Source organism: Mobula birostris, chromosome X (assembly GCF_030028105.1).
Source record: "Mobula birostris isolate sMobBir1 chromosome X, sMobBir1.hap1, whole genome shotgun sequence".
Lineage (NCBI taxonomy): Eukaryota > Metazoa > Chordata > Chondrichthyes > Myliobatiformes > Myliobatidae > Mobula > Mobula birostris.
Genome location: NC_092402.1, coordinates 66,379,434 through 66,403,909, shown reverse-complemented (window position 1 = coordinate 66,403,909; position 24,476 = coordinate 66,379,434). Strand labels below are relative to the sequence as shown.

General features: G+C 39.4%; 1 protein-coding gene across 2 annotated transcripts in view; it reads right to left on the bottom strand.

The window, feature by feature from the left end:
• LOC140191953 (sonic hedgehog protein-like) overlaps nt 1-24,476 on the bottom strand; it is a 174,992-nt gene that overhangs the window by 110,782 nt on the left and 39,734 nt on the right. Inside the window, exon 1 of one of the 2 annotated variants that reach the window (XM_072249876.1) lies at nt 22,382-22,692. The exons of the other annotated variant lie outside the window; for it this stretch is intronic. Within the exon in view, the coding sequence (XP_072105977.1) occupies nt 22,382-22,687 (306 nt within the window). The 5' untranslated portion in view covers nt 22,688-22,692. Of the gene's footprint in view, nt 1-22,381; nt 22,693-24,476 lie in introns of those variants that run through there. 2 annotated transcript variants of the gene reach the window in all.

Genomic DNA, 24,476 nt, shown 5'->3' with positions numbered 1-24,476 from the left:
CCAATTTTGCAACTTAAATGTAAGAATAACAGTGGACACTCAAAAGTTCAAAAGAAAACTTTCATTTGAGCATAACTGGCACGTTACACGGTCTGGTGCTGTTTTTCAGACTGTGAGGAAGTATATTTATCAGGATAACCGATGAACGTTAGACTGTCCTTGACTTCTTGTAAAAACATGACTAGATAATTAGTGGGTGATAATGGAAAAAGAGCTTTGACCAGTGGCCAAACTGGACATTGGAAGTTTGGAGAGGATGGGACTTCAATGAGGTACATTTCCCAAGGATAAAAGGCAGCAGTGGATTGTGGCAGTGAAAAAAGAGCTTTGATCAGTGACTAATTGGCGTATGGGATTGATTAGTAAGAGCAAATTAAAGGAAGGTGGGGCAAACACAGCAGCCATTGTCTGAGTGGACATACGAGGGGTGATTGATAAGTTTGTAGCCTAAGGTAGAAGGAGTCAATTTTAGAAAACCTAGCACATTTATTTTTCAACATAGTCCCCTCCTACATGTACACACTTAGTCCAGCGGTCGTGGAGCATACGGATCCCTTCTTTGTAGAAGTGGTCCACAGCAGGGGTGATTGATAAGTTTGTGGCCTAAGGTAGAAGGAGATGAGTTATTAACTTCAAACTTTCTGCATTATCACTCAAAGAGTTGAACTGCACGTGCATGTAATGAGAGCGTCTTGGACCTCCAGGTGGTCCACAGCTGGGGTGATTGATAAGTTCGTGGCCTAAGGTAGAAGGAGATGAGTTATACAGCTCTCGTTACATGCATGTGCAGTTCAGCTCTTTGAGTGATAATGCAGAAAGTTTGAAGTTAATAACTCATCTCCTTCTACTTTAGGCCACAAACTTATCAATCACCCCGGCTGTGAACCACTTTCTGGAGGTCCAAGAGGCCGACTTATACAAAGAAGGGATCCGTATGCTCCACGACCGCTGGACTAAGTGTGTACATGTAGGAGGGGACTATGTTGAAAAATAAATGTGCTAGGTTTTCTAAAATTGACTCCTTCTACCTCAGGCCACAAACTTATCAATCACGCCTCATAGAACGGTGATCTTGAGGCCTTAGCTCTTCGAGGCTTCAGTGAAGAGAGGCTTCACTCAGAGAAAGCAAAGGAAAGAAAAGCTCAAGTTATTTTCCTTCTCTTCTTTATATCTGCTCAGCTAGGACAGTAGGGATGACAGGCAGGATAGTGGAATGCTCCTCTTGCAGGATGTGGGAAGGCAGGGAGACCTCCAGTGTCCCTGACGACTACAACTGCGAACAGTGCATCCTGCTACAACTTCTAACAATCATGTTAAGGAGCTGCAGCTGGAACTGGATGAACCCTGGATCATTCGGGAGGCGAGGGGGTGAAAGACAGGACATACAGAGAGGCAAATGATAGATATATCACTTTGGATACTGTTGGGGGGATGACCTAACAGAGGAAAATCACAGTGGTCAGGTCTCTGGCACTGAGTCTGCCTCTGTGACTCAGAAAGGAAGGGGGGAGAAGAGGCACACTGTGGTGTTAGGGGATTCATTAGTTCGGGGAATGGACGGGAGGTTCTGTGGCGAGAACGAGATTCCCGGATGGTACGTTGCCTCCCGGGTGCCAGGGTCTAGGATATCTCAGACTGAGTCCTCAGCATTCTTAAGTGGAAGTCGTGTTCTATGTAGGTGCCAATAACATGGGTAGGACAAGTGAGGAGGTTCTGCATAGACAGTTCAGTGAGTTAGGTGCTAAGTTAAAGGGCAGGACCTCCAGGGTTGTGATGTCGGGATTGCTTCCCGTGATACTTGCTATTGAGGCCAGAAGATTACAGTATACAGTTTAATACGTGGCGAAGGAATTATTGTAGGAGAGAGAGCTCCAGATTTTTGGATCATTGAGCTCTCTTCTAGGGAAGGTGGGACCTGAACAGAAGGGACAGTTTGCACCCGAACTGGAGAGGGACTAATATCCTAGCAGGAAGGTTTGTTAATGCTGCACAGTGGGGTTTAAACTAGAGTTGCAGGGGGATGAGAACCAGAGTGCTAGAAAGTTAGTGGAGAGGTTGTGGAGGCAGATGTTAGTAAGACTTCAGACAAAGTTAGGAATCAAAAGGTTGAGCATGATGCGACTAGTGTCCTGAGCTGCCTATATTTCAATGCGAGGAGTATCATAGGAAAGGTGGATAATAGTGCTGAAGATGAGGTAGCTGGTTTACAAACAAAGGCAATGTGTAGTGAGGAGAGGCTGTTGATAGGGCAAAATTACAGTCAACAGGATGAGTTGCAACGTAAAAGGCGGACGAAACCGAAAAAGGTGAATACAGGACTGTAGATATTGTCTCTGATTGTGCACAGTATACAGAATAAGGTCAATGAACCTGCAGCACACTTGCAGATTGGCAGGTATGATGTTGTAGGCATCACTGAATCATGACTGAAAGATTATAGCTGGGAGCTTAACGTCCAAGGACACACGTTGTATTGAAAGGACAGGAAGGAAGGCAGAGATGGTGGCTTTGTTCTGTTGGTAAAAAATGGAATCAAATTGTTAGAAAGAGGTGATATAGGGTTGGAAGGTGTTGATTCGTTGTGGATAGGCTAAGGAACTGCAAGTGTAAAAAGACCCCGACAGGAGTTGTATACAGACCCCCAAACAGAAGTAAGGAAATGGCCTACAAATTACAATGGGAGATAGAAAATCCATGCCAAAAAGGAAATGTTATACTAGTCATGGGGGACTTCAATATGCAGTTGGATTCCAGGAGGGGGCATTTCTAGAGTGTCTATGAGATGGCTTTTTAGAGCAGCTCGTGGTTAACCCTCTAGAGGATCAGCAATTCTGAATTGGGTGTTGTGCAATGAACCAGAATTTATTAGAGAGCTTAAGGTAAAAGAATTCTTAGGGGAAAGTGATTATAATATGATCAAATTCACCCTGAAATTTGAGATGGAAAAGCTGAAGTCAAATGTATCAGTATTACAGTTGAGTAAAGGGAATTACAGAGGCATGAGGGAGGAGCTGGCAAGAATTGATTTGAAAAGAACACTGGCAGGGATGATGGCAGAGCAGCAATGGTTGGAATTTCTGGAAGCAATTTCGAAGACACAGGATATATACATCCCAAAGAGGAAGAATTATTCCAAAGGAAAGATGACACAACCGTGGCTAACAAGAGAAGTTAAAGCCAACATAAAAGCCAAAGAGAGGGCATATATTAGAGCAAAAATTAGTGAGAAGTTAGAGGATTGGGAAGTTTTTAAAAACCCACAGAAGGCAACTAAAAAAGTCATCAAGAAGGTAATGATGGAATACAAAAGTAAGCTAGCCAATAATATTAAAGAGGATACCAAAAGTTACTTCAGATACATAATGTGTAAAAGAGAGGCAAGAGTAGATATTGGACCATTGGAAAACAATGCTAGAGAAGTAGTAATTGGGGACAAGGAAAGGGTGGATGAACTGAATAAGTATTTTGCATCAGTCTTCACTGTGGAAGACACTAACAGTATGGTGGAAGAGTGTGAAGTTACCCTAACTAGAGAGAAAGTTCTCAGGAAGCTGAAAGGTCTGAAGGTAGATAAGTCACCTGGACCAGATGGTGAACACCCCAGAGTTCTGAAAGAGGTGGCTGAAGAGATTGTAGAGGCATTTGTAATGATCTTTCAAAAATCACTAGATTCTGGAGTGGTTCAGGAAGAATAGAAAATGACAAATGTCACTCCACTCTTCAAGAAGGAAGAGAGACAGAAGAAAGGAAACTATTAAGGAGTCGACTATTAAGGATGAGATCTCAGGGTACTTAGAGGCACATAATAAAATAGGCCGTAGTCAGCATGGTTTCCTCAAAGGAAAATCTTGCCTGACTAATCTGTTGGAATTCATTGAGGAAATAACAAGCAGAACAGACAAAGGAGAATCAGTGGATGTTGCTTACTTGGATTTTCAGAAGGCCTTTGACAAGGTGCCACACGTGAGGCTGCTTAACAAGCTACATGTGCATGGTATTACAGGAGAGATTCTCGCATGGATAAAGCAGTGGCTGATTGGCAGGAAGCAAAGAGTGGGAATAAAGGGAGCCTTTTCTTGTTGGCTGCCAGTGACTAGTGGTGTTCCACAGGGGTCTGTGTTGGGACTGATTCTTTTTACGTGAAATGTCAATGATTTGGATGATGAAATTGATGGCTTTGTTGCAAAGTTCGCAGATGATACAAAGTTAGGTGGAGGGGCAGGTAGTGTTGAGGAAGTAGAGAAGCTACAGAAGGATTTAGACAGATTAGGAGAATGGGCAAGGAAGTGGAAGGTGAAATACAGTATCGGGAAGTGTACATTCATGCATTTTGGTAGAAGAAGTGGAAGGGTTGACTATTTTCTAAATGAAGATAAAATACAAAATTCTGCAGCGCAAAGGGACTTAGAGTCCTTGTGCAGGATTCTCTGAAGGTTAATTTGCAGGTTGAGTCTGTGGTGAGGAAGGCAAATCCAATGTTAGCTTTTATTTCAAGTGGACTAGAATATAAAAGCAAGGATGTAATGTTGAGACTTTATGAAGTACTGTTTGGCCTCACTTGAAGTATTGTGAGCAGTTTTGTGCCCCTCATCTTAGAAAGGATGTGCTGAAACTGGAGAGGGTTCAAAGGAGGTTCATGAAAATGATTCCAGGATTGAATGGCTTGTCAGATGAAGAGTGTTTGATGGCTTTGGGCCTGTAATCACTAGAATTCAGAAGAATGAGGGGTGACCTCATTGAAACCTAGCATATGGTGAAAGGCCTTGATAGAATGGATATGGAGAGGATGTTTCCTATGGCAGAAAAGTCTAGGAGCAGAGGACACAGCCTCAGAATAGAAGGGCGCCCTTTTAGAACGGAGATGAGGAGGAATTTCTTCAGCCAGAGAGTAGTGAACCTGTGAAGTTCATTGCCACAAGCAGCTGTGGAGGCCAAGACTTTTTGTATATTTAAGGCAGAGGTTGATAGGATCCTGATTCGTCGGGGCATGAAGGGACATGGGGGAAAAGTAGTAGATTGGGGCTGAGATGGAAAGTTGGATCAGACATGATGAAATGACAGAGCAGACTCAATGGGCCAAATGGCCTAATTCTGCTCCTATAACTTATGGTCATATAATAATGGGGATAATCTCAGAAAAGGAATACAGAGGCATTATACCCACCACATCCTGCAGAATAAGATGATATAGTTACTTTAACAGTTCTGTCATATGACAGCTCCTGTGTCCCAAGGATGCATCTCAGAATCAGAATCAGGTTTATTATCATCGGCATGTGACGTGAACTTTGTTAACTTAGCAGCAGCAGCAGTTCAATGCAATACATAATATAGAAGAGAAAACAATAATAAATAAATAAATCAATCAATTTCAGTATACGTATATTGAATAGATTAAAAACATGCAAAAAAACAGAAATACTGTATATTAAAAAGTGAGGTAGTGTTCAAGGGTTCAAAGTCCATTTAGGAATTGGATGGCAGAGGGGAAGAAGCTGTTCCTGAATCACTGAGTGTGTGCCTTCAGGCTTCTGTATCTCCTACCTGATGGTAACAGTGAGAAAAGGGCATGCCCTGGGTGCTGGAGGTCTTTAATAATGGACACTGCCTTTCTGAGACACCGCTCCCTAACGATATCCTGGGTACTTTGTAGGCTAGTACCCAAGATGGAGCTGACTGGATTTACAACCTTCTGCAGCTTCTTTCGGTCCTGAGCAGTAGCCCCTCCATACCAGACACCCTGAAGTACTTTAATCAGACCTGTCAGGATCAATCTATACGGTTCCAGTGACGGTTTTTGTTGCTTCCATATTAGCAGCGAGTAACCATCTCCTGAGAGGAGGGAAAAATGTTGTTTCGTAGACAAGACTCCAGACTGCATCAATGATAGGGCAAGTTGACTGATCCCGCACTCTTCGAAAAATGAGAGCATCAGTCCCAATAAAGAATCTGCTGCAGGAACTCAGTGGGTTGAGCATTATCTGTGGGGAGGAAAGGAATAAGTCCTAATACAGTGCCTTTCCTCCCACAGATGCTGCTCGACCCACTGAGTTCATCCAGCAGATTGTTGTTGCTACAGATTCCAGCACCTGCTGTCTTTTCTGTCTACAGTAGTGCTTAATATTGTTGCTTTGTCTTATCTTTTCACGGGTAGGTAGGCTAGTTTACTGTGATTTATAAACTGGTGTCATGGTTGCTGTTTGTGATAGGATTTCCTTTCCCTTTATCGTGAAGACTGCAGGTAGAGTAGGCTGGATAATGATAAACAAGAACTGAGTAACTGTGATTACTATAGTCTTTAAAGGAAGGGGTATTGCAAAATGCTTTGCTTCAAGTTTAAACTATTAACTGTCTAGTCAGAGTGCTTCCAACTTTTTATCTATCTGGGTGAAACAAATAATTTTAATACTGATACTAGGATATTGTAGGCTTTGGGATATCTTCAAAAACATTAACCTACTCTGAAAAGTCTATATCAATCTGAAGCTTGGAAACTGGTTGAAACAAACATATTTGACACATTGTTTGGCTGTATTGTGTTTACACAAGCAAAATTAAAACACTTGTATTCAATTAATCTTTAAACCAGTTAAAGGACTTTGATAAAGGATTCCAAAATAGTCTGTGTTCTTTTTTGTTTCAGAAGATGTTTATCTGTGAAAGTCAAGGACTATATTGAATTTCATATTATTATATTACATGATTTATTTTGCTTCTGCATAGATTTCTCATTCACATTAGACCCTAATTCACAGCTCAGCCTTCAATCTCTGGTCTATCAGCATGTTTCTTTTCTGACTCCTACAACTCTTAGGAATAGAGGGGCCTACCCCACAACTTTTCAGAGTGTGCATGGAACAGTGTCATTGTTAGTCATTTGAATAATTCAAAGAAAATGGGGGAAATATTCTGTTAATATTAGCTGAATAACGAATGCTCAAGAAGCCAAACCTGCATCATTGTCAAAAGTGATACAAGTGTTACCTGCAGACCAAGCAAAAGGTGCAAATGAGAATAACTAGCCAAAGCAGCAAGTATTAGTTATTGATTAGTTAGAGTTTAGAAAAATGTAAGTTGAAGTTTCGAATTGATTTAGCTGACAAAGAGAAAGAGAAAGGACCACGTACTGTATACTAATTAGAAGTGCTTCAACTGAAGACTGAAAATAAATAGCGCAAGTATAACTAGACTGGGAACCAACAAAGAAAAAAAGGAGCATCAATCCCAAACAAGGAGGCTTTGTGCAAGCAGGAGGCAGGGGAAAAGGGGAAGTAGCACTGACATTGAACTACCAGAAAAAGGCTTACCGACTTTTAACAGTCCAGTTGATCCAGCATAACTATGTAGAGAAACACTTGACTAAATCTAATCTTACTCTACATTGTCCATTGTTGAATAAGCCTCTGCTGGAATGCAGGAACACTAAGCCTGCTTGCCTGAAGACCTCAAGGAGCAGTTTCTGCAATGGGCCTTCACCCTATACATGCTGGTTTCTCATTGATCAGTACTTCCTTTGGCCTTTTCTCATACTCCTTCAGCGTGCCCCTCACTCACTGTGAATCTCAGAATGCTGACACTTAGTGCCCACATGAATTGTGACATTCAGTGTTATGATATGTATTGCCATTTGCATTCCCACTAAAGACCACTGGTTTCTGCGCCACAGTCTATGAAAAGAGCAGGGTGCATGTTTCAATATATATATATATATATATATGTGTACATTTCTTCAAATCACTGTTTCCTTGTAATTGAATAAGCTACAGAGCCCAACATATAAAAATAACTATTCCAATGATACAATTCAGAAGAAGCTAAAATAATGCTTCACTTTTATAGAGGCTTGGTCTAGCTCCTTCTGAGATACTGACAACATTCTGGAACAATTGGAGCTGTCATTCAGAAATCAATATTTGTTTGATAAACAAATGCTGCAGATGGCGGAAATTTTAAGTAAAGATAAGGCAGGAAATATTCCATAAGGTAGGAGGCACTTAAAGATCTAACCATATTTTTCTCTTGAATAGATTTTTGTTGGTGAGCAGTATCTAAAGAAGTTATGATACAGATCAATGGTAATCTGAATAGCCAGGCAGAATAACCCTTCTGGTTCCTATGAATAAGAGCAACTGTAAAAGTCATACCATTAGGCATAATGATTAGTTCAGGTAAACATAATGCAGCACTTGATTTTGCTGTATTGTCATGACTTGCATAGGAGAAATTTAATGTGATCTTTTTGTTAAGCCCTGAAGTTCAAGATATAAGTTTTGTACCATTTTACCTGTCAGAAAAGGACATAACTTGGTAACCTATAACTTGAAATGCCATGAGTGGTGATCTTTAAGTACAAGCTGAAAGTCCACATTAAAGCCAGTGGAAATTGATTTCATTTTTCTTTGCATTATCTTGGCGCTTCTCCCTAATCTGCTTCCAAGGCCATTGGGTTTGAGGCAGTGCTTAGCAATCCATGTCCAGCCCAAAAAAGATCATCCTGCTTTTCATTCAGCTGATTAAGAAGAGGGATAAAGTCACAGGCAAAAAGGCCTTGGTTTGCAAATAGCCATCATTGGTTCTGGTTTCTTCACTGTACAGCTTTGTTCGCAGACAGGTCACGAGAAATTAAACAGCTTATTAGCTGCTCAAGAAGTATGGAGATATATACCAGTGCACTACTGTGTCATTTGGTTGGTTTTCATCAAGCAAATTTTGTGGATTTAAGATACAAACCGAACTGGAGGGAACTTTGATGAAAGTGTGAAAGTCATAAAGAAAGAAGCAAAGTTAATATTCCTTTCTAAGATGAAAATCTATGAAAAGCAGCACCTAGGGAAGCTTGATTTGGAAGACAGGACAATGATATTACAGTCCAATCACTGATTCACATTGCTCATTCATTTTGTTCTCAGTTTCACTGATTTAGCCATGCACTCTCTGACACTTAAACAACATAAATTACTGATTAGAGGAAAAAGGAATAGCTGTGACATGTCCATAGTAATTACACTGAGAGGTAGAAAGAACTATAAATATTTAATCCTAGATTTAATTTCACAATAAATGTACATTTACCTCAAGGGACAGGTGTGTGCCTTTTTGGCATCCAGTACACTTACAAATATAGAAACAGTCTCTGATGCTTTGAAAACATTGATTTTCATTGCTGACATAATAACATTCGCTCTTATTTCAAAACTAAATTATTGTGTCAAACACTTCAAAGTCATTAAGCATAAAATACAAAAACTGGAATTCATAAAATTCATTATTATTGGCTAATCTCTCTTAGCTTGGAATCTAATATCCAGTCATTTTGTTTAGCTGGTAACATAAAGCCTGCCCTGGCTATCTATGACCATTGCTCATGTTCTCCCTGTGACTGACCCTCGCTTCATTTACGTTTTCCTCTTGCTTGACATGAATCCCATCTGGACGCTCACTCTGGTGTACTCACAACTAAAGCTGAATACATATTATAGAGTCATAGAGCACCATGTACAAAAACATCTCAACTAGTCCGTGCTAAACTGATATTCTGCCTAGTCCCAATGACCCGCACCTATATCATAGTCCTTCTCTCAGGACAGGATTGAGCTCAATTGTGGGTCTGCTCACTTAAGAATAATGGCAACTTGCGAAGATGAAGAGGAGGCCCCGGCTCATCTCATTAGCTGCTCAAGCCTTAGTTATCACTAGACAATAATTCCAATGTTCTCCTAGTTAAACTCCCTCATTCCACTCTCCATAAACCTGAGCTCATGCATCTGCTACCTACATCCTAATCTCACAGCATGTCCTCTGTTTGCTCAGCTAACTATCTTCCAATTAATAATCTACCACCATTTTATAATTATTATCATTTTTAACACCCCCCCCAGGCTCATCCCTCCCTACCGCTAACGCCTACTTGATCCCTGTCTGACACCTGTACTCCTTGAAGGTGTTGTTGATAGTGAGGAGGGTAGTTCTGGGTTACAAAATTATATAGATAAACTGGTAAATTGCACAAGGCAATGGCAGATGGAATTTAATCCTGATAAGTGTGAGGTGATGCATTTGGGGGCCTCTAATAAAAGTAAGATGTATATCATGAATGTTAGGGGAATATTGCAGAACCAAGGTACCTTGGTACAAGTCCTAAGATCCCTTAAGGTGGTAACACAGATAGGATGGTGAAGAAGGCATGCAAAAAAAAGGTTCATCTACGTCTGGAATGATCTGTTATGAATATAAATATCATAAATAAATTTGTTGAAGTGATAAATGGTTTCTAATACATGTAGCAAAAATATCATTTTGAAAAGAATTCTACTTTCACTGAAATCATTGAATAAAAATTTTTACTCTGAAACAATTTTTGCATTCAAGTTAGGACAGACTTGTATGATTTCTGAGACTGGAGGCTGCCTTCAACTGATGTTCAAAGGTTCAAAGGTCAAAGGTTCAAAGGTTGAAAGGTCCAATTTAATGTCAGAGAAATGTATACAATATACATCCTGAAATGCTTTCTCTTCGCAAACATCCACGAAAACAGAGAAATGCCCCAAAGAATGAACGACAGATAAACGTAAGAACCCCAAAGTCCCCCCTCCCAGTTCCCCTCCCTCCTGCGCGGAAGCGGTAGTGAGCAACAATCCCCCCTCCCCCCACCGGCAAAAAAGCGATTTCTGGTTTACCAGAAAATATCCAAAAATCTCCTCTTCAAATAAATGTTTCTAGAGCTAAACTATTATAGAACTAAGTCTCCACTTGCTTCATTTTACTTCCTGCATTTTAAATTCCATTACAGGCACAACTTTAATTATTACTTCATTCATTCTGAAGAATTTAACATAAAAAAAGAATTCTAATTTCATCACACTAATTTGTAAGTTAAGTTTTTCAAAATGTTAAGTATTAACAATGTGCAGTATTCTGTGATGTGATGAGATCACATATGCATACCCAGGAAGACTGGTGTCCCCTTTACAAGTTATTCTCAAATGGACATAGAAGGAGACTGGTGCTAAGTCAGGCCACCAGCCAGGAAGTGCTCAAAAGTGTCTTTGAATATTGCTCTCCTAAAATCTGATTCATGAGATAAAAGTGCCTAAAATCCATTTGATTATCGTTCTTATAGACAATGACCTTGAAATTACTCTCTGTGAATAATGCACAAAGGCTTAACACATTCAAGTAACATTCCTTTGTTCACAATTCTGTTGGGCGAGTTAACCCATTTAAAAATCATCTCCAGTAAAACAGTAGACAAAGGAATTTCATGTGAACAAGTTACACATTGATACACTAGAACCAGTGAAATGCTGAATATTGTAAAAAGGTATAAGATTACATTAAAAGACTTTAACATTTTGTTTTCCTTCTTTAGATGCTTTGTATTTCTGTTCTGTTTTGTGCCATTCACTTGCAACCGAAATAAGATGGAGAATTCACCGTATTATGGAATAGTTAGAGTCCATGTCCAACCCATCCCTTTTAAATATAGCACATTAATCCATCGATTTCCAACATCATTGCAATCTAAAACCTTCCAACAAGACAAGTGCCACTTTGGATTACTGTGTTGTATGGTGTTGTATGGTTGTAAGGACTGCACCAAGTATTTGCATTGCTTCTAAAGGCTAATTTTCTTTAAATTTAACTCCCTGTTAAATACAAGATTCCTTAAATTGTTAAGTGCATGAATATCCTATTTTATCCCAAAAATACAATGTGCCTAAACTGTTAACTGCATGAATATCCTTTTTTATCCCTACGAATACATAGCCCATTGAATACAGCAAAGCATCCTGATGTTCATCGGGATCAGTGATCAAGTCAATGCCAAATGAAGATGATTGTTAGGAGGGTTATGCTAAAACTTGACAGATTTCAAGGAAGATCTTAAAGGAGTTGAGTGAGGGGGAAAACATCAAATGGGATATTTTACAGAATGGCAAAGGGAGAAGAGCTGGAGGAGCTCAGCAGTTCAGGCAGTAACTATGGAAATAAACAAACAGTCCTTCCAGGTGAGACAATACTTCACCTGCGAATCTTTTGGGGTCTTGTATTGTGCCTGGTGATCCTGATGCGGCCTCCTCTACATTGGTGAGAGTTGGTGTAAATTGTAGGGGTTGTAAATTGGAGGCCACCCTCAGGGTGGAGGAGCAACATCTTATATCATGCTGTTGGCATGAATATCAATTTCTTTTTCTGGTAAAAAAAAATTCACCCCACCCTTCCTCTATTCCCCACTTTGACCTTTTACTGCTTCGTACTCGCCTATCACTTCCCCTTGCTTATGAAAGGAAGAAGAGGATGCACAAGGGTTAGTGGTTGAGAAATAAAGAGTTGACAGGCAGGGTGAGGGTGGTGGGATGGAGTTGTGGGGCAGGAATATGTTTCAATGATAAGTTGTAGCAAGGCCATAATGGAACTTAAACAAGAGAATGAGAATTTTAAATGCATTGGTAGATGAGGAGCTACCAAGAATCTGATGCAAGTTGCTATGGACATTATACGGGTATCAAAGGCATGCATGATGGTTTCAGCATTAGACAGCTGAGGTAAAGATAGAAGCAAAAGCTACTAGGGGTGGAAATATGCAGTCATGATAATACAGAGAACATGTTGTCAAAGTCTCAGTTAAGAATAATTTCAGGGGCAAGGTCAAATTTAGTCTGAATCTGCCTGTGACCATAGCCAAATATGGATGTGGAATCAATGGCAAAGGTACAGAGATGGTGGCAGAGGCTAAGGCTTTGCTGTTGCCAATGTTTAAGTGGAGGAAATTGGGATTCATCTACGGCAGAATATTAGCCAAAGAATTTGACGTTAAGTTTACAATATAAGGGGCAGTAGAAATGAGATTGGGACCGAAGGATATGGATTTTACAAATGAGGGGAAAAAATACTGTGAACATGTGTTGTAAAGAGTCCTTAAAGGTGAGTCTGTATGTTGTAGAATCAGTTCTGAGTTGTGATGAGTGAAGAGGCCTGTTGGTTGAAGAGTAATAACACCTTCTGAAGCTGGTGGTGTGGGACCGAAGGCTTCTGTTCCTCCTGTCCGAAGGTAGTAGTGAGAAGAGAGCATGGCCTGGATGGTGAGGGTCGTTGATAATGAATGCTGAGTTCTTATGGTTGTGCTCCATGTAAATGTGCTCAATGAAACAGAGGTAGTTCATCTGACAAGAATTTAAGGGAGAAGTGTGATGAACAAGATGAGAAGATGAGCAAAATTAACCATAAATGGGCTTATTAGATGGCAGCTTGTCAAGGGAGAGAGTTGAGCCAATTGGAGATACTGTGTGGAAAAAGGATGGCAAAAAGCAAATATAACATAAGTTTTGCCTTACCTGGCAGACAGCTATCAGTTGTGTCTTCCTCAAACCTTCTACTTTTTCTTGAGTAACTGTGGAAACTAAGTTGTGGCTGAAGCCAAGGTAACTGGCACATTTTCGATAGTTGTAATCAGCCTATATTATTCAAAGAATGCCCACTCAAGGCAAGTGAACAAAGCAGTAGATAATTACAGTCAATTCCAGCTGAAACATTCAATATTGGAGAGGGGACCATTTGCTGAGATTGCTTCAATTGCATCTTATTTGGGCCTGAAGCAATCTCAGTAAACTGATGTTTCATCAGAGGATGGTGAGGAGAGAAATAGGGGTAGAAGAGTGGGGAAGGATTCTCCATCAACAGTGCAATTGCAGCTTTTGGAATAAATAAAACCATTACTTTTGTATTGAGACACTAAGGAGTTTGCCAAGCTCCATAATGCAAAACACCACATCAAGTTGGAAAAGATGGTAGAAGTTAAATCAGAATGGAAAGGTTTAGGGAATCACCAGCTTATGGTTTTAAAAGCTTGCAAAACTATAGATGGGAAAAGGTGCCACATGTCAATTCAACCTTCCAGTTCCCAGACTCTGCCAAAATACTGTAGAGTTGCATTTGGTCGGGCAAGGGGGAGCTAGGCGAGTTGTAATCAGGGAAGCAGCCAGATTTGCCATCGCTGATCACTCTCAAGCGACCCCATTTGGGAAGAGTCCATTTGCTGATGTTGAGTGAAAGCAAGATTGGATTTGCTTGTGGTGTCCCTCAATAATAAAAAAGCCAATCAATACTCTGTCTTGAATGAAACCATTTGAGAGTGGTATCAGTGGATAAATGGTATCCTTGGAAATGTACCTTGCTGCGGACCAAGGTCTTCAAGAAAAGTAGCCTTTGGAGTTGAAGATTCTACTTAATAGAGTCAGCACAATTCACAGTTCTGCAATTGTCACCAAGAGCATTAAAAGTATTTTTTAAAAAAGTAATAATGTAAAGTGTACAAGAGACTAAAATAGAATTAACCTACCATTTCAACCATCAAGTCATACACAGCAATTTTATTTTATGTCTTTAGTGAACTGCTACCATTTTGCTACCTTGAAAAGAAATAATTCATAATATAATGCCCTTGTGTACAGAAAATAGCTTACATGTAGATGATAAATTTGCCTCATCTTTGAAATAGTGATGACTCAGGAGATGCATTAGAGTTAGAATTGGCTTAACAATTGCTGCTTAAGGAATCCCCAAAAGAATCCAATGTGTAATAAGTATCCTACGTGGAAATGGATCGCACAGACTGGCAACGTTGTAGGGTCACTACCCAATGTGGGTTGATGCAAGCTGTAGTGGCAAGTGGTACACTACTTCTAAAAGTGCTTCTGGACTAGGATCAAGGAATTTTTTAAAAAATTAGTCGTCTTCTTCTGTAAACTGTGCACTGCCTAGGACTGGAAAATGCATTTTACAGCCATTGAGAGAAAACAAAAGTGAGCTTGGTTATAATATCATCCACAGTTCAAGTAAGTATTAACACTCACTGTTTTAGCACAGTAGCCATGTGATAAAGGTACAGTCAACCACCCAACATAAATTCAGCACAAAGAGAGAAATGAATCACCGTTTTATGCTCCTTCAATTATGAAACGTCAAACAGTTGAACTGAAAAATTGTGAAGGCCTAGTTATGAATTGGTTTATTCTCACAAACACTTTTTTTGGAGGCTTTATGACCAATCCATACCATTGTTTCAATGCATTGTGATGAATGCCTCCAATAGTTAGTTTTAGTTTGGCAATCTAGTTTAAAAGGATATACAGTATATTACAAATTGGAGTTTTCACTTTGAACAATGTACTCTTGGCATCAACATAATCTTTTCTGCTAAAGTACTCAAATATTGTGAAGCACAACCAACTGCAAATGTGTGTTTCACAATAAGTAATGAAGAAAAATACAAGAGCAACATAGCCCTGTGGTAGCACTCTGATCTGTCCCATGCATGAAGTTGGATTGCTGATGCTGTGAGTGGTTTCCTGCCATAATGCCAAAGCTTAGCTCTCTACCTCCCGTTTCAGCAAAATTATACACATTGCCCAGGATATTATAAATGATTTGCTAGCAACTGCAGTATAGCAAACTTTTCTTTTTTGCTCTGCCTGCATTATTTGTGTGTGTAACACTAAACCTTTATAGTTTAAACAAATCCTGTTTGCTATTTTTGCATTAAATTCAGATCTCCTAATCCAAAGTGAAGTCATTCCCACCAGCACAAGACTATTTCTGTTTCAAAACTTAAATTACATTGTAATACTTTCCTTAACTCCTGACAATGCGGTTCAACTGATTAAAAGAATGTAGAAGTAATTATTACGCTGCAGCATTTGGCAGCATATAGCATAATACACCGCACAACAATTGAATATTGTATGATCCATGCATGGAAGTGAAGGTAGGGAGGGGTGATAATAGAGATTGTTTTACAGAGCCTGGATGGCAAGTAAACTGAGAATCTGGGTATGAAGGGACAAGTGTCAATAGTTTAGCATTCCCAGCAGAAAAAGACACATCCCCAGTTCTCAATACACATTCCTGCTCTGCAAAACTCAGCATCAGAGGTACTGGATAATAACATTTATTTATGAGTCTAATCCATTCAAAACTGAGAAGAGGTGCATTTCCTCTGTCTGACTTTAAGGACCTAAAGTTAAATGGACTTAGGCAACCTCAATCCAGTTCTTAGAGTTTATGTGACAATGCAAAAATATCACAAAGTTGGAACAATCATATAAATTTGTTTATGACACTTATACAAGATATGACTTTTCATCTTTTCTACATTTTTAACACAATGGAAATAGCAATAGCATAGGAACAATTGGTTCAGATCTATAAAAGTATGTTGCACTATCTGATACAGATATAGCCATTGTCATTTCATTGTTTGTGTCTGACTCAAGATAACATTGTGGCTGGTATGGTGTTTTGCCTTCACAGTTTCAGATGTTTAAAACAAACCAAAACAAAAAAAAAGATATAAAAAGGAAATGTTTTCTCTGTCACATCATAGTGCTAAATAAGATTATCCACAATTTAATTTTCCCCACAATTAGCTTACTTATACCACACACTTAGAGTTGCTGATGAAGTAATTCTAGTTTGATTGCAATTGAATAATTATCCAAATTAAAACAGCAACATTTCTGCATTTAGGTACACAGCACAATTTAAGTTAAGATTTATTTTAACTGGTTATGAACAAAGTGTTTCAATCCTGTAAAAAGGTTCTCAAGTGCACCAAATCAAACCCAAAATCAATTGGAAGAAAAATGTGGTTTCAACAATAATTATATGATTTAAGCAACAAAAGAGATAAAACGTTTATCCTGGTATCTCTACTCCACAAGTTTACTCCTATTCCACCTACCTCATCTCAGCCTTTCAATCTGTCTTTCTATTCCCTCTTATTGCTCATCTGGTTTCTTCTGAAAGCCTCAGTACCATTCATTACCTGTAGTTGCAACTTCCACATTCTATCCACGACAAACAATTTGAAAGCTGGTGTATAGTTTGGGGCTTCTTAAAGATAGATCAGTGATCATTATAATAATTTGCACTCTTCTAGCACCTTTTATGTGGAAAAACACAGGAAGAATTAGCAAAAGAAATTGTACAAGTCAAGAAAGAGCTGCTTAAAAATGAGGCTAAAAGTCAAAGGGATGGGTCTGGAGGAGATGAGAGGTGAAGAGGCTCAGGTAGGTTGCATCAGGTCATAATGTCTTGGTAGAATAATGTCTTTTTTTAGGAATTATAATAGTTAGCTATAATAGGAATGTATTGACCCATCAGCGGCTAGAACTACACCCTGCCTGATTTTCTATATCATGGAGCTTTAACTGAATGGATTGCTGGGTGTCGCTCTTCAGAAGCTTATTGCTTTTTGGGATTTTGACAGCCTAATTTGAATGTAATTTCCCAATTTAACAGGTAAAATTTGTTTAATTATAGAGAGAATTAGGCTCTACATGTAGATGACATAATAGTTACAGGATATTGGGAAATTGCCCTTCAGTTTTCAGATTTCACATGTATCTTCTTATGAAAATTAAACTAATGAAAATTTCTGTCACATTTTTGTAGATCCAGCTGGGTACAAAACAAAAATCATAAAATATGTGATTAAATTTGCTATCAAAACATTAAGACACATTTGTAAATGTTACGTTTGACTCCAGTACTTAATGGAGTGTGTATGAATATTGTCATAAAATGTATGTAATGCACAGTATTAAAGCATATGAGTTTAAGACTTTGAGCTATTTTTAAAAAAGTACTGTGGTGTCCACCTCCCAATGCATTTTGAGTTGAGTTTATAAAGTCTTGATGCCGGTGGTCTAGAGAAAGAGCAAGTGTGACACAAGATAAATTAGTGCTACTGTTAAGTCTATGGACCTTCTCATTTCTCTGCTTTATGATTTTCTTGACAACTTCCAGTTGCTACAGTAAAGTATTTCAAAGCTTTAAAATAAATATAAAAGCTTCACACCACCCACCTCCCCCCATTGCTTCCTTTGTTGTTCTCCTCAGATATTTTTAAGTTGACAAATTATAACATCCCCAATTTACTGCCCAGTTTTGCTTCTCATAGTTAAAAAATGGAACAATAGCAATTGTATAAAATTGACATTTAAGCAATTCCACAATATTTAAATCTAAATAATTCTGACAGGTTGCACCCACTTAAAAAATCAGCACTACAAGGAAGCTTAAAATAGCAAAAGGTTAGGCTTCTACCAGTAAGTGAATAGCAAAGTTACATTGTATATTTTCTTGAAATCACACCTTGATTATTGAAGTCACATTAGGGTTGACAAAGGAATTCTCAGCCAGCATTAGCCCTTTAAAACAGTAAAGGTAAAATAATAACTTTCTGGGAAGACCACATCTTTTTCTGTTCATCTTTATACATTGAACAAAGCTTATTTATTATCTGGGTGAATTCTGCAGAGATTTCAGTTCCACCCATTCTTAACTGTTACATTTAATCCTCAACAGTGTATGAATCACACCATCATGATGTTCTTGATATGAACAGATTGTTCAAATGCTGCTTCCATTCTTTGGATCCTGTATCTCACATATTTTAGCAATCAACAGAAGTAGACTCAATGAGTTTGCTGCTGTGTCTTCCATTCATAGAATTATATAGCACAGGGCCATTGGCCCATCGTACTTATACCAGCCCTTTGAAGTATCCATCATATTAGCTCCACTTCATTGCTGTTTCCCCATAGCCATCCAGATTCTTCCTATACTAAACTCCTTTTTTAAAGTTATTGTTGAATTAGCTTCCACCTCATTTTCAGCCACTGAATCTGGCTCACAACAACTTCCCAGGTAAAAATAAAATCTCTAACTTTGGCTGTGTTTATTTTCCAAAGACAGTACACCTGTGTTGTCCCATTATTGAAACTCATGAAAATGAACACAATTTATATTTAATTAGCAAAATGTTACAATTTTGAAATCTTAAAACTGGTCATAATTTTAGCAGAAAATATGTGTGGTGCTACTTGACTGAGTTTCAGATGTGCTAACAATGAAGGCACTGTGGTGAGACAATGAAGGTTCTGGATGTCTAAGGGGTCCGCGTGGACACTGGGTGAGCCTCGGATTGGTTTCACAATCACAAAGTGTCTGTCAGTGTGTATATCAGGGCTCTGACATAACCTAATAGTCACCCAGGTGAAGGACAAGGGAACCTATAGAATTATGTCCTATACTTTGGAATAGGCATTAGACAACAAGGAAAACATGGAGGAAAAAGTGATTGTTCATTCTAATACAAAATAGCTTGAACTTGCATTTTACCATTAAGTAGAGTAGAACTGTAATATTTAAAAGGCAATAATCATGTTATATTGAATCAGATAATTAACTGATCCAGGCAACACACACATTTAATTCGTGGCTAGAAGGAAACCTTTGTAAAGGCAAAATTGGATTAAGATTTTACATTTGCGTAATGAATTGATTTGTAGCACTGGGCTGTCAGAGCAGCAATTATCCAAAAAATATATCATTTGATTTCACTGTTTTAGAAACATTGTTATCTTTTGTTATGCGACTAAGAAAATTACTATCTGATCCATAATTATGGTGTCAAATTTTGGATTTTGTGTTACAAATTCTAATCTATTGCAGAGTTGGAACAATCAATTTTGCGATTAGTTTGGAGAGGATTATTCCACAAATCACAAGTTAAACACCCACCACCTAGCCTTATTTAGAGATAGATGGCAAGAAAAGATTGCAGCAGGCTGCTGAAATAGCAAATGAGATTGTCACATTGAAATCAGCTAGATGTCAAGTATCAGTCCTTCATAGATGTTCAACTTAATTTTCCAAGTGCAGGCTTGACTGAGGAAAGGAGAACCAACGCCATGGAGAGAAGTCATGTCAACTTGACTCTGAATTGAATTTGAACTGAATGTGTATTCTGTCGATCTAAGATTATAAATGTCCTATAATGCCATAAAAATAAGGAACATTTATTCACATTGCCTCCTATTTGATTAATTTACCCATAATAAAGTTAACAAATATATGGGGATACAATCCCAAATGTTTTTGATGGTCACCCAAGTAGCTGTATAAGAGGTTAAGTGATAGAATTGCTATGTGACCAGCACAGCTTCCTCTGTTAAAATCCCACCATCCCATAATAAGAGGCTCCGGTTGTTGAAAAGAATCAAAAACACTACCTGTTATCTCCCCACTTCAACTATTACCTTTCTTCTTCCAAAGTTGCTGAGGCTAATTTGCATCCCAACTCAGATTAACTAATTCAGTATGATGGAAGAATGAAACCTGATGGTCCATTGATACAAATGAGTGAGGGGAAAAGAACAACAAAAAATGGCATTGTTCAAAGTAATAATATTAAGAAGACAAATGTGTACGTTTGTTGTTCTTTTTAAAAATTCAGTTCAGTTTTAAAGCGTCACAAATTAAATATCCATAATTTTCTGTTCAGTCTACAACTGGTTCCCAACCAACCTTTTTTTTGGTTTTCAGCATTTCGGGATGTGTTCTATTCGCGGTGGAATACGTCACCCCCAAAGGTCTCTGATGCAAATAATCTATTAACTCGAACTAAACAGTCAATGAAACCTTTTTTAATCTCTATCTTTAATCAGATCATGCTTGAGAACAACAATGGTGACCCTGTTTAAAATGCCTTTGACAATTACACGGGAAAACCATTCTGCGTCTGTGTGGGTGGGCACAGAATATTCCCCAGCCAGGCTTTGCAAAATACTTTATATTTACCACTTTTGTAAAATAGAAAACATTGGGAACAGCATGGGCTTGATATGTAAAGAGACCTAGGTATTTCAAAAACAGTGCACGAGTGACGAAATTCAAAATAAGTTACTTAAAATTGTTTCATGTTAGATAACTCAAAACTCGATGCCCATTATAGGTATCAGCCGTGGTTAGAGGCTGGTGTCACCTCTATTATGGTGTTATCCAGGCACTTTTCGCCCAGCCTCTGGGGGTTGCTTTGTGACCCCACCCCGACCGCTCTGGCCATCTTCTTATCACTACCGAAGCTCGAGAATGGAATCGCTAAAGGTTATCAGAAAACAAGCAAGCTGTTAAAACTCCTGCCCACCACCGCCCCCACCCACAACACAGAATGCGTGAATCCGAGACATTTGGAAATATTCATCCAGTGCGAGAGACTTAGGGTGAGATCGATGGTCATGGAGACAGAAAGCGGGGGCGGGGGAAGGGTGAAGGTGGAAGAGAGGGTGATACAGCAGCGAGCACGACGGTGATACAAGGCAGAGATGGAGAGGACGTGATGATCACTCCTCACTCCAGGGGGCCTGAGGCGGCCCTCATCTCGGCCCCCATCGCCATAGCAACGGGATGCAGGACTGTCTGATCCCGACAGTCTTCATAACATCGGGATGCAGACTCTAGTCACCATGGTATCGAGTCCTGAACATCTTCCAACCAGCCAGTCCTGGCTGGCGAGAGGTCACCCCAGTAATTGCTCAAGGGTGAGAGAGAGAGAGAGAGAGAGACAGACAGACAGAGGGGGAGAGAGAGGGAGAGAGAGAGAGTCTGCAGTAGTGTGCAAGGAAAAGAGAGGCGGTAGCAAAGATCAGCAGCTTTCTTTCTCCCTTCAAACTCAGCATCGCAAATATTTCAGGGTGATTGTTTTGTCTAAAGCCACACTCCGGCTTGTTTCTTCACTGAAGCTACGCTTCATGGTCATTGTCTATATATAGAAGCCACCAGTTTAGGAAGAGATGAAGCCCGCTGCATCTCTCATTAAATAAATCATTTTCAGTACATACTACCCTCTAGCTATAATCAAAACATACGTTGTTTGCAAATTATTCAAAAAATGGTCATGTGCAAAGTCCCCTTGAATGGCGCAGGGTCAGTGCTGATGGAATGCGAAGTGTTGCACCTTGCAGGGAAGGGGCTAGTGGAAATTCCTTGTCTTGCTTAAAATGCGGGGTTTCCAAATTACGGAATAATTCATACAATTAAGTACCAAATGAAGGCTTCTAAATGGCCCGTGCTGAACAAATAACCTTTCATAGAGCAACATTTTTAAAAGCAGAAATGAGAGACATCCCCGCCCCGTTCCGTTTAAGAAAATAAATTATTTTAAAATTATGAGGGGTGTAAACAAATAAATAAACAAACAAACATACGATGGTATCGCTCCAAATGGCGCTGGCTGAATAAAAAGATACGGATGCGGCATCTGAACCCCATCTCAAGGTGCTCTCGATTTGCCTCCCATTTGATAATCTCCTTAATTTTTGTTGTGATTTAGGGATTTTATACATATACATACATACACACACACATATTTTATATATATATATATATATATATACACACATACGCGCGCACACACACACACACACACACACACACACACATATATATATATACACATACAAGAACGAGGATTTATTAAACCCGATCTGTTTTGATTCTTATTCGCTGGTCCCTGGTTGAATGGCAGAATTCACCTTACCTGTGTCATGAGACGGTCAGCCCCGGTGTCCTCTTCGTCTTTGAATATAATATCAGGGTTGTAGTTGGGAGTCAGCTCCTTGAATTTCTCGGAACTGCGGCTGATTTTGCCCTCGGATCTGCCGCTCGCCCCCAGGGTTTTCTCGGCAACATTGGGGATGAATTGTTTGTAGAGAAGAGGAGTGAGCTTTCTGGACGGTCTCCTCCTGCCGTAACCCCGGCCGGGTCCACAGCTCTGGACCGGGACAAGGAGACAGCAGCAGCAACAAAGTAGACCGAAGCGAGCTAATTCCAAGCCCGGCTGCATCTCCCCGCCGCTAGCCGGCTGCAGATCTGTTTGAAATCGGCTGTTCCCGGAGGACTAGCGCACACTGCCGGAGACAGACACTCTCTCCTCTCTGGTACAGCCATGGAACAAAAATAAAGCACGACGCGCCACCAAGAGAGGCAGTCCCTCATCCGGCGCGTTCCCGCCTGGTCACCTCCTTGTGTGAGACACAGAAAGTACACAAAAAAATGTCACCCCTCTCAAACATCAGCTTTCCCCTACAAATTCCTCAATATGTACTGTTCACCGAACGACAAATTTTTTACTGCCCAAGGAGTGGGAATCAGAAATGACTTTAATGATCTTTTCCCCGAGTTATAGGTGAACGATACACAAATAATTGGTATTCGTAAGTAAATCCATAGTTAAACTAAAATAAAGCATATCGACACGTTAGAGTTGCTACTGATCAAACCATTGTTTTCTGTGAAAGTGTTTTTGGATAATGCGCGATTTTGTCCCATGTATAAACAGCCCAAAAGTAATTGTGAAGGATACTGATACAACTGACAAATTGTTTCCATTCATCTTTACAAATTGACAGAACCATCCGCATTATTATTGAAAACATTTGTGTATCAAAACATTTGAAAGAGGACGAGGGCTTTTCGAAAGTATTCATCAAAACGCCATGATTTCTTAATTTTATTTCATTACTCTCTCTCCTCGGCTTCACCTGGAACCGGCCATGTAAACACCAGGGGTAAGGTGGTCCTAGTCTAAATTAATGTTTGGCTTGTCTCTCTAGATCAGCAGTCTAAGTACGGGAAGTTTTTCGTATTTAACGCGGTATCCACTTGCCCATGTTTGAAGTTTACAACTCTCTTAGAGTTACGCTGGTTTATATAGATCATATTTGCTGTTATTGGGTCCGAAACAGTGATGATGCTTTCTGCCTAACGTAACACGAAACGTCCCCACTGAGCTGTACCAGTTTACTGCCTATATTTTTTACTTTCTCCGTGAACCTCAGCGCAAGTGTGATTACCTAACAAACCGCCTTACTGCACGAAGAGAGTAATTCAGTAATCACGAAGGTGTACACCTATTTACAAAAACTATCTGAATCAAATCCGAAACAAAGGTGTGGTGAATAGATTGTTTATTCAACCACAATTAAAAGTAAACACATACACAACTGACAGATGTAGGTAAACTGCAGGTACCTTTAGATGACCAGAAAGGTTAAGGAGCTCAGTGTGTTTATAGAGTCAATTGCACAGCATAAATATCTAACTTAAACATTATCAACATAAAATATTGGCTAACATACAGAATAAGAGCTACTGTTCTATTAATTGGTCAATGGTTCAAGCACACCCTAATATTTTAGCACATACCCTAGGATGACTCTGCAGCCCAGTACAAATGGAGCCAGAACCAATTTTCAGATAAGGTGGTAAGCTAAGGACATCGCTCTCCTTCAGATAAACATACAACTATAGTATTTGGAAGACCAAGAGTGTAGCTGACACACCTAGAAAGTAGGTCAGATATCTAAATGCTGTTCAAAGTATCTTGTTCTGTGGTTGGCTGTCATAGTTACCTTCCTTACCATACTGAGGACCTTTAAAAAGCATAACTTGCGGCAAGTTATGTTTTTAAGTATGCTCTCTGTCTTAATAAAGTCATATATGACAGTCAATCACACAGCGAAGTACTCTGGGATGTTGTGAAAGATATCGTTATTGCCACAATTATATTCTACATGTATTGGATTCTTAACACACTGTAACTTTTTATTATCTCTATTTCTACCCAATCTGTA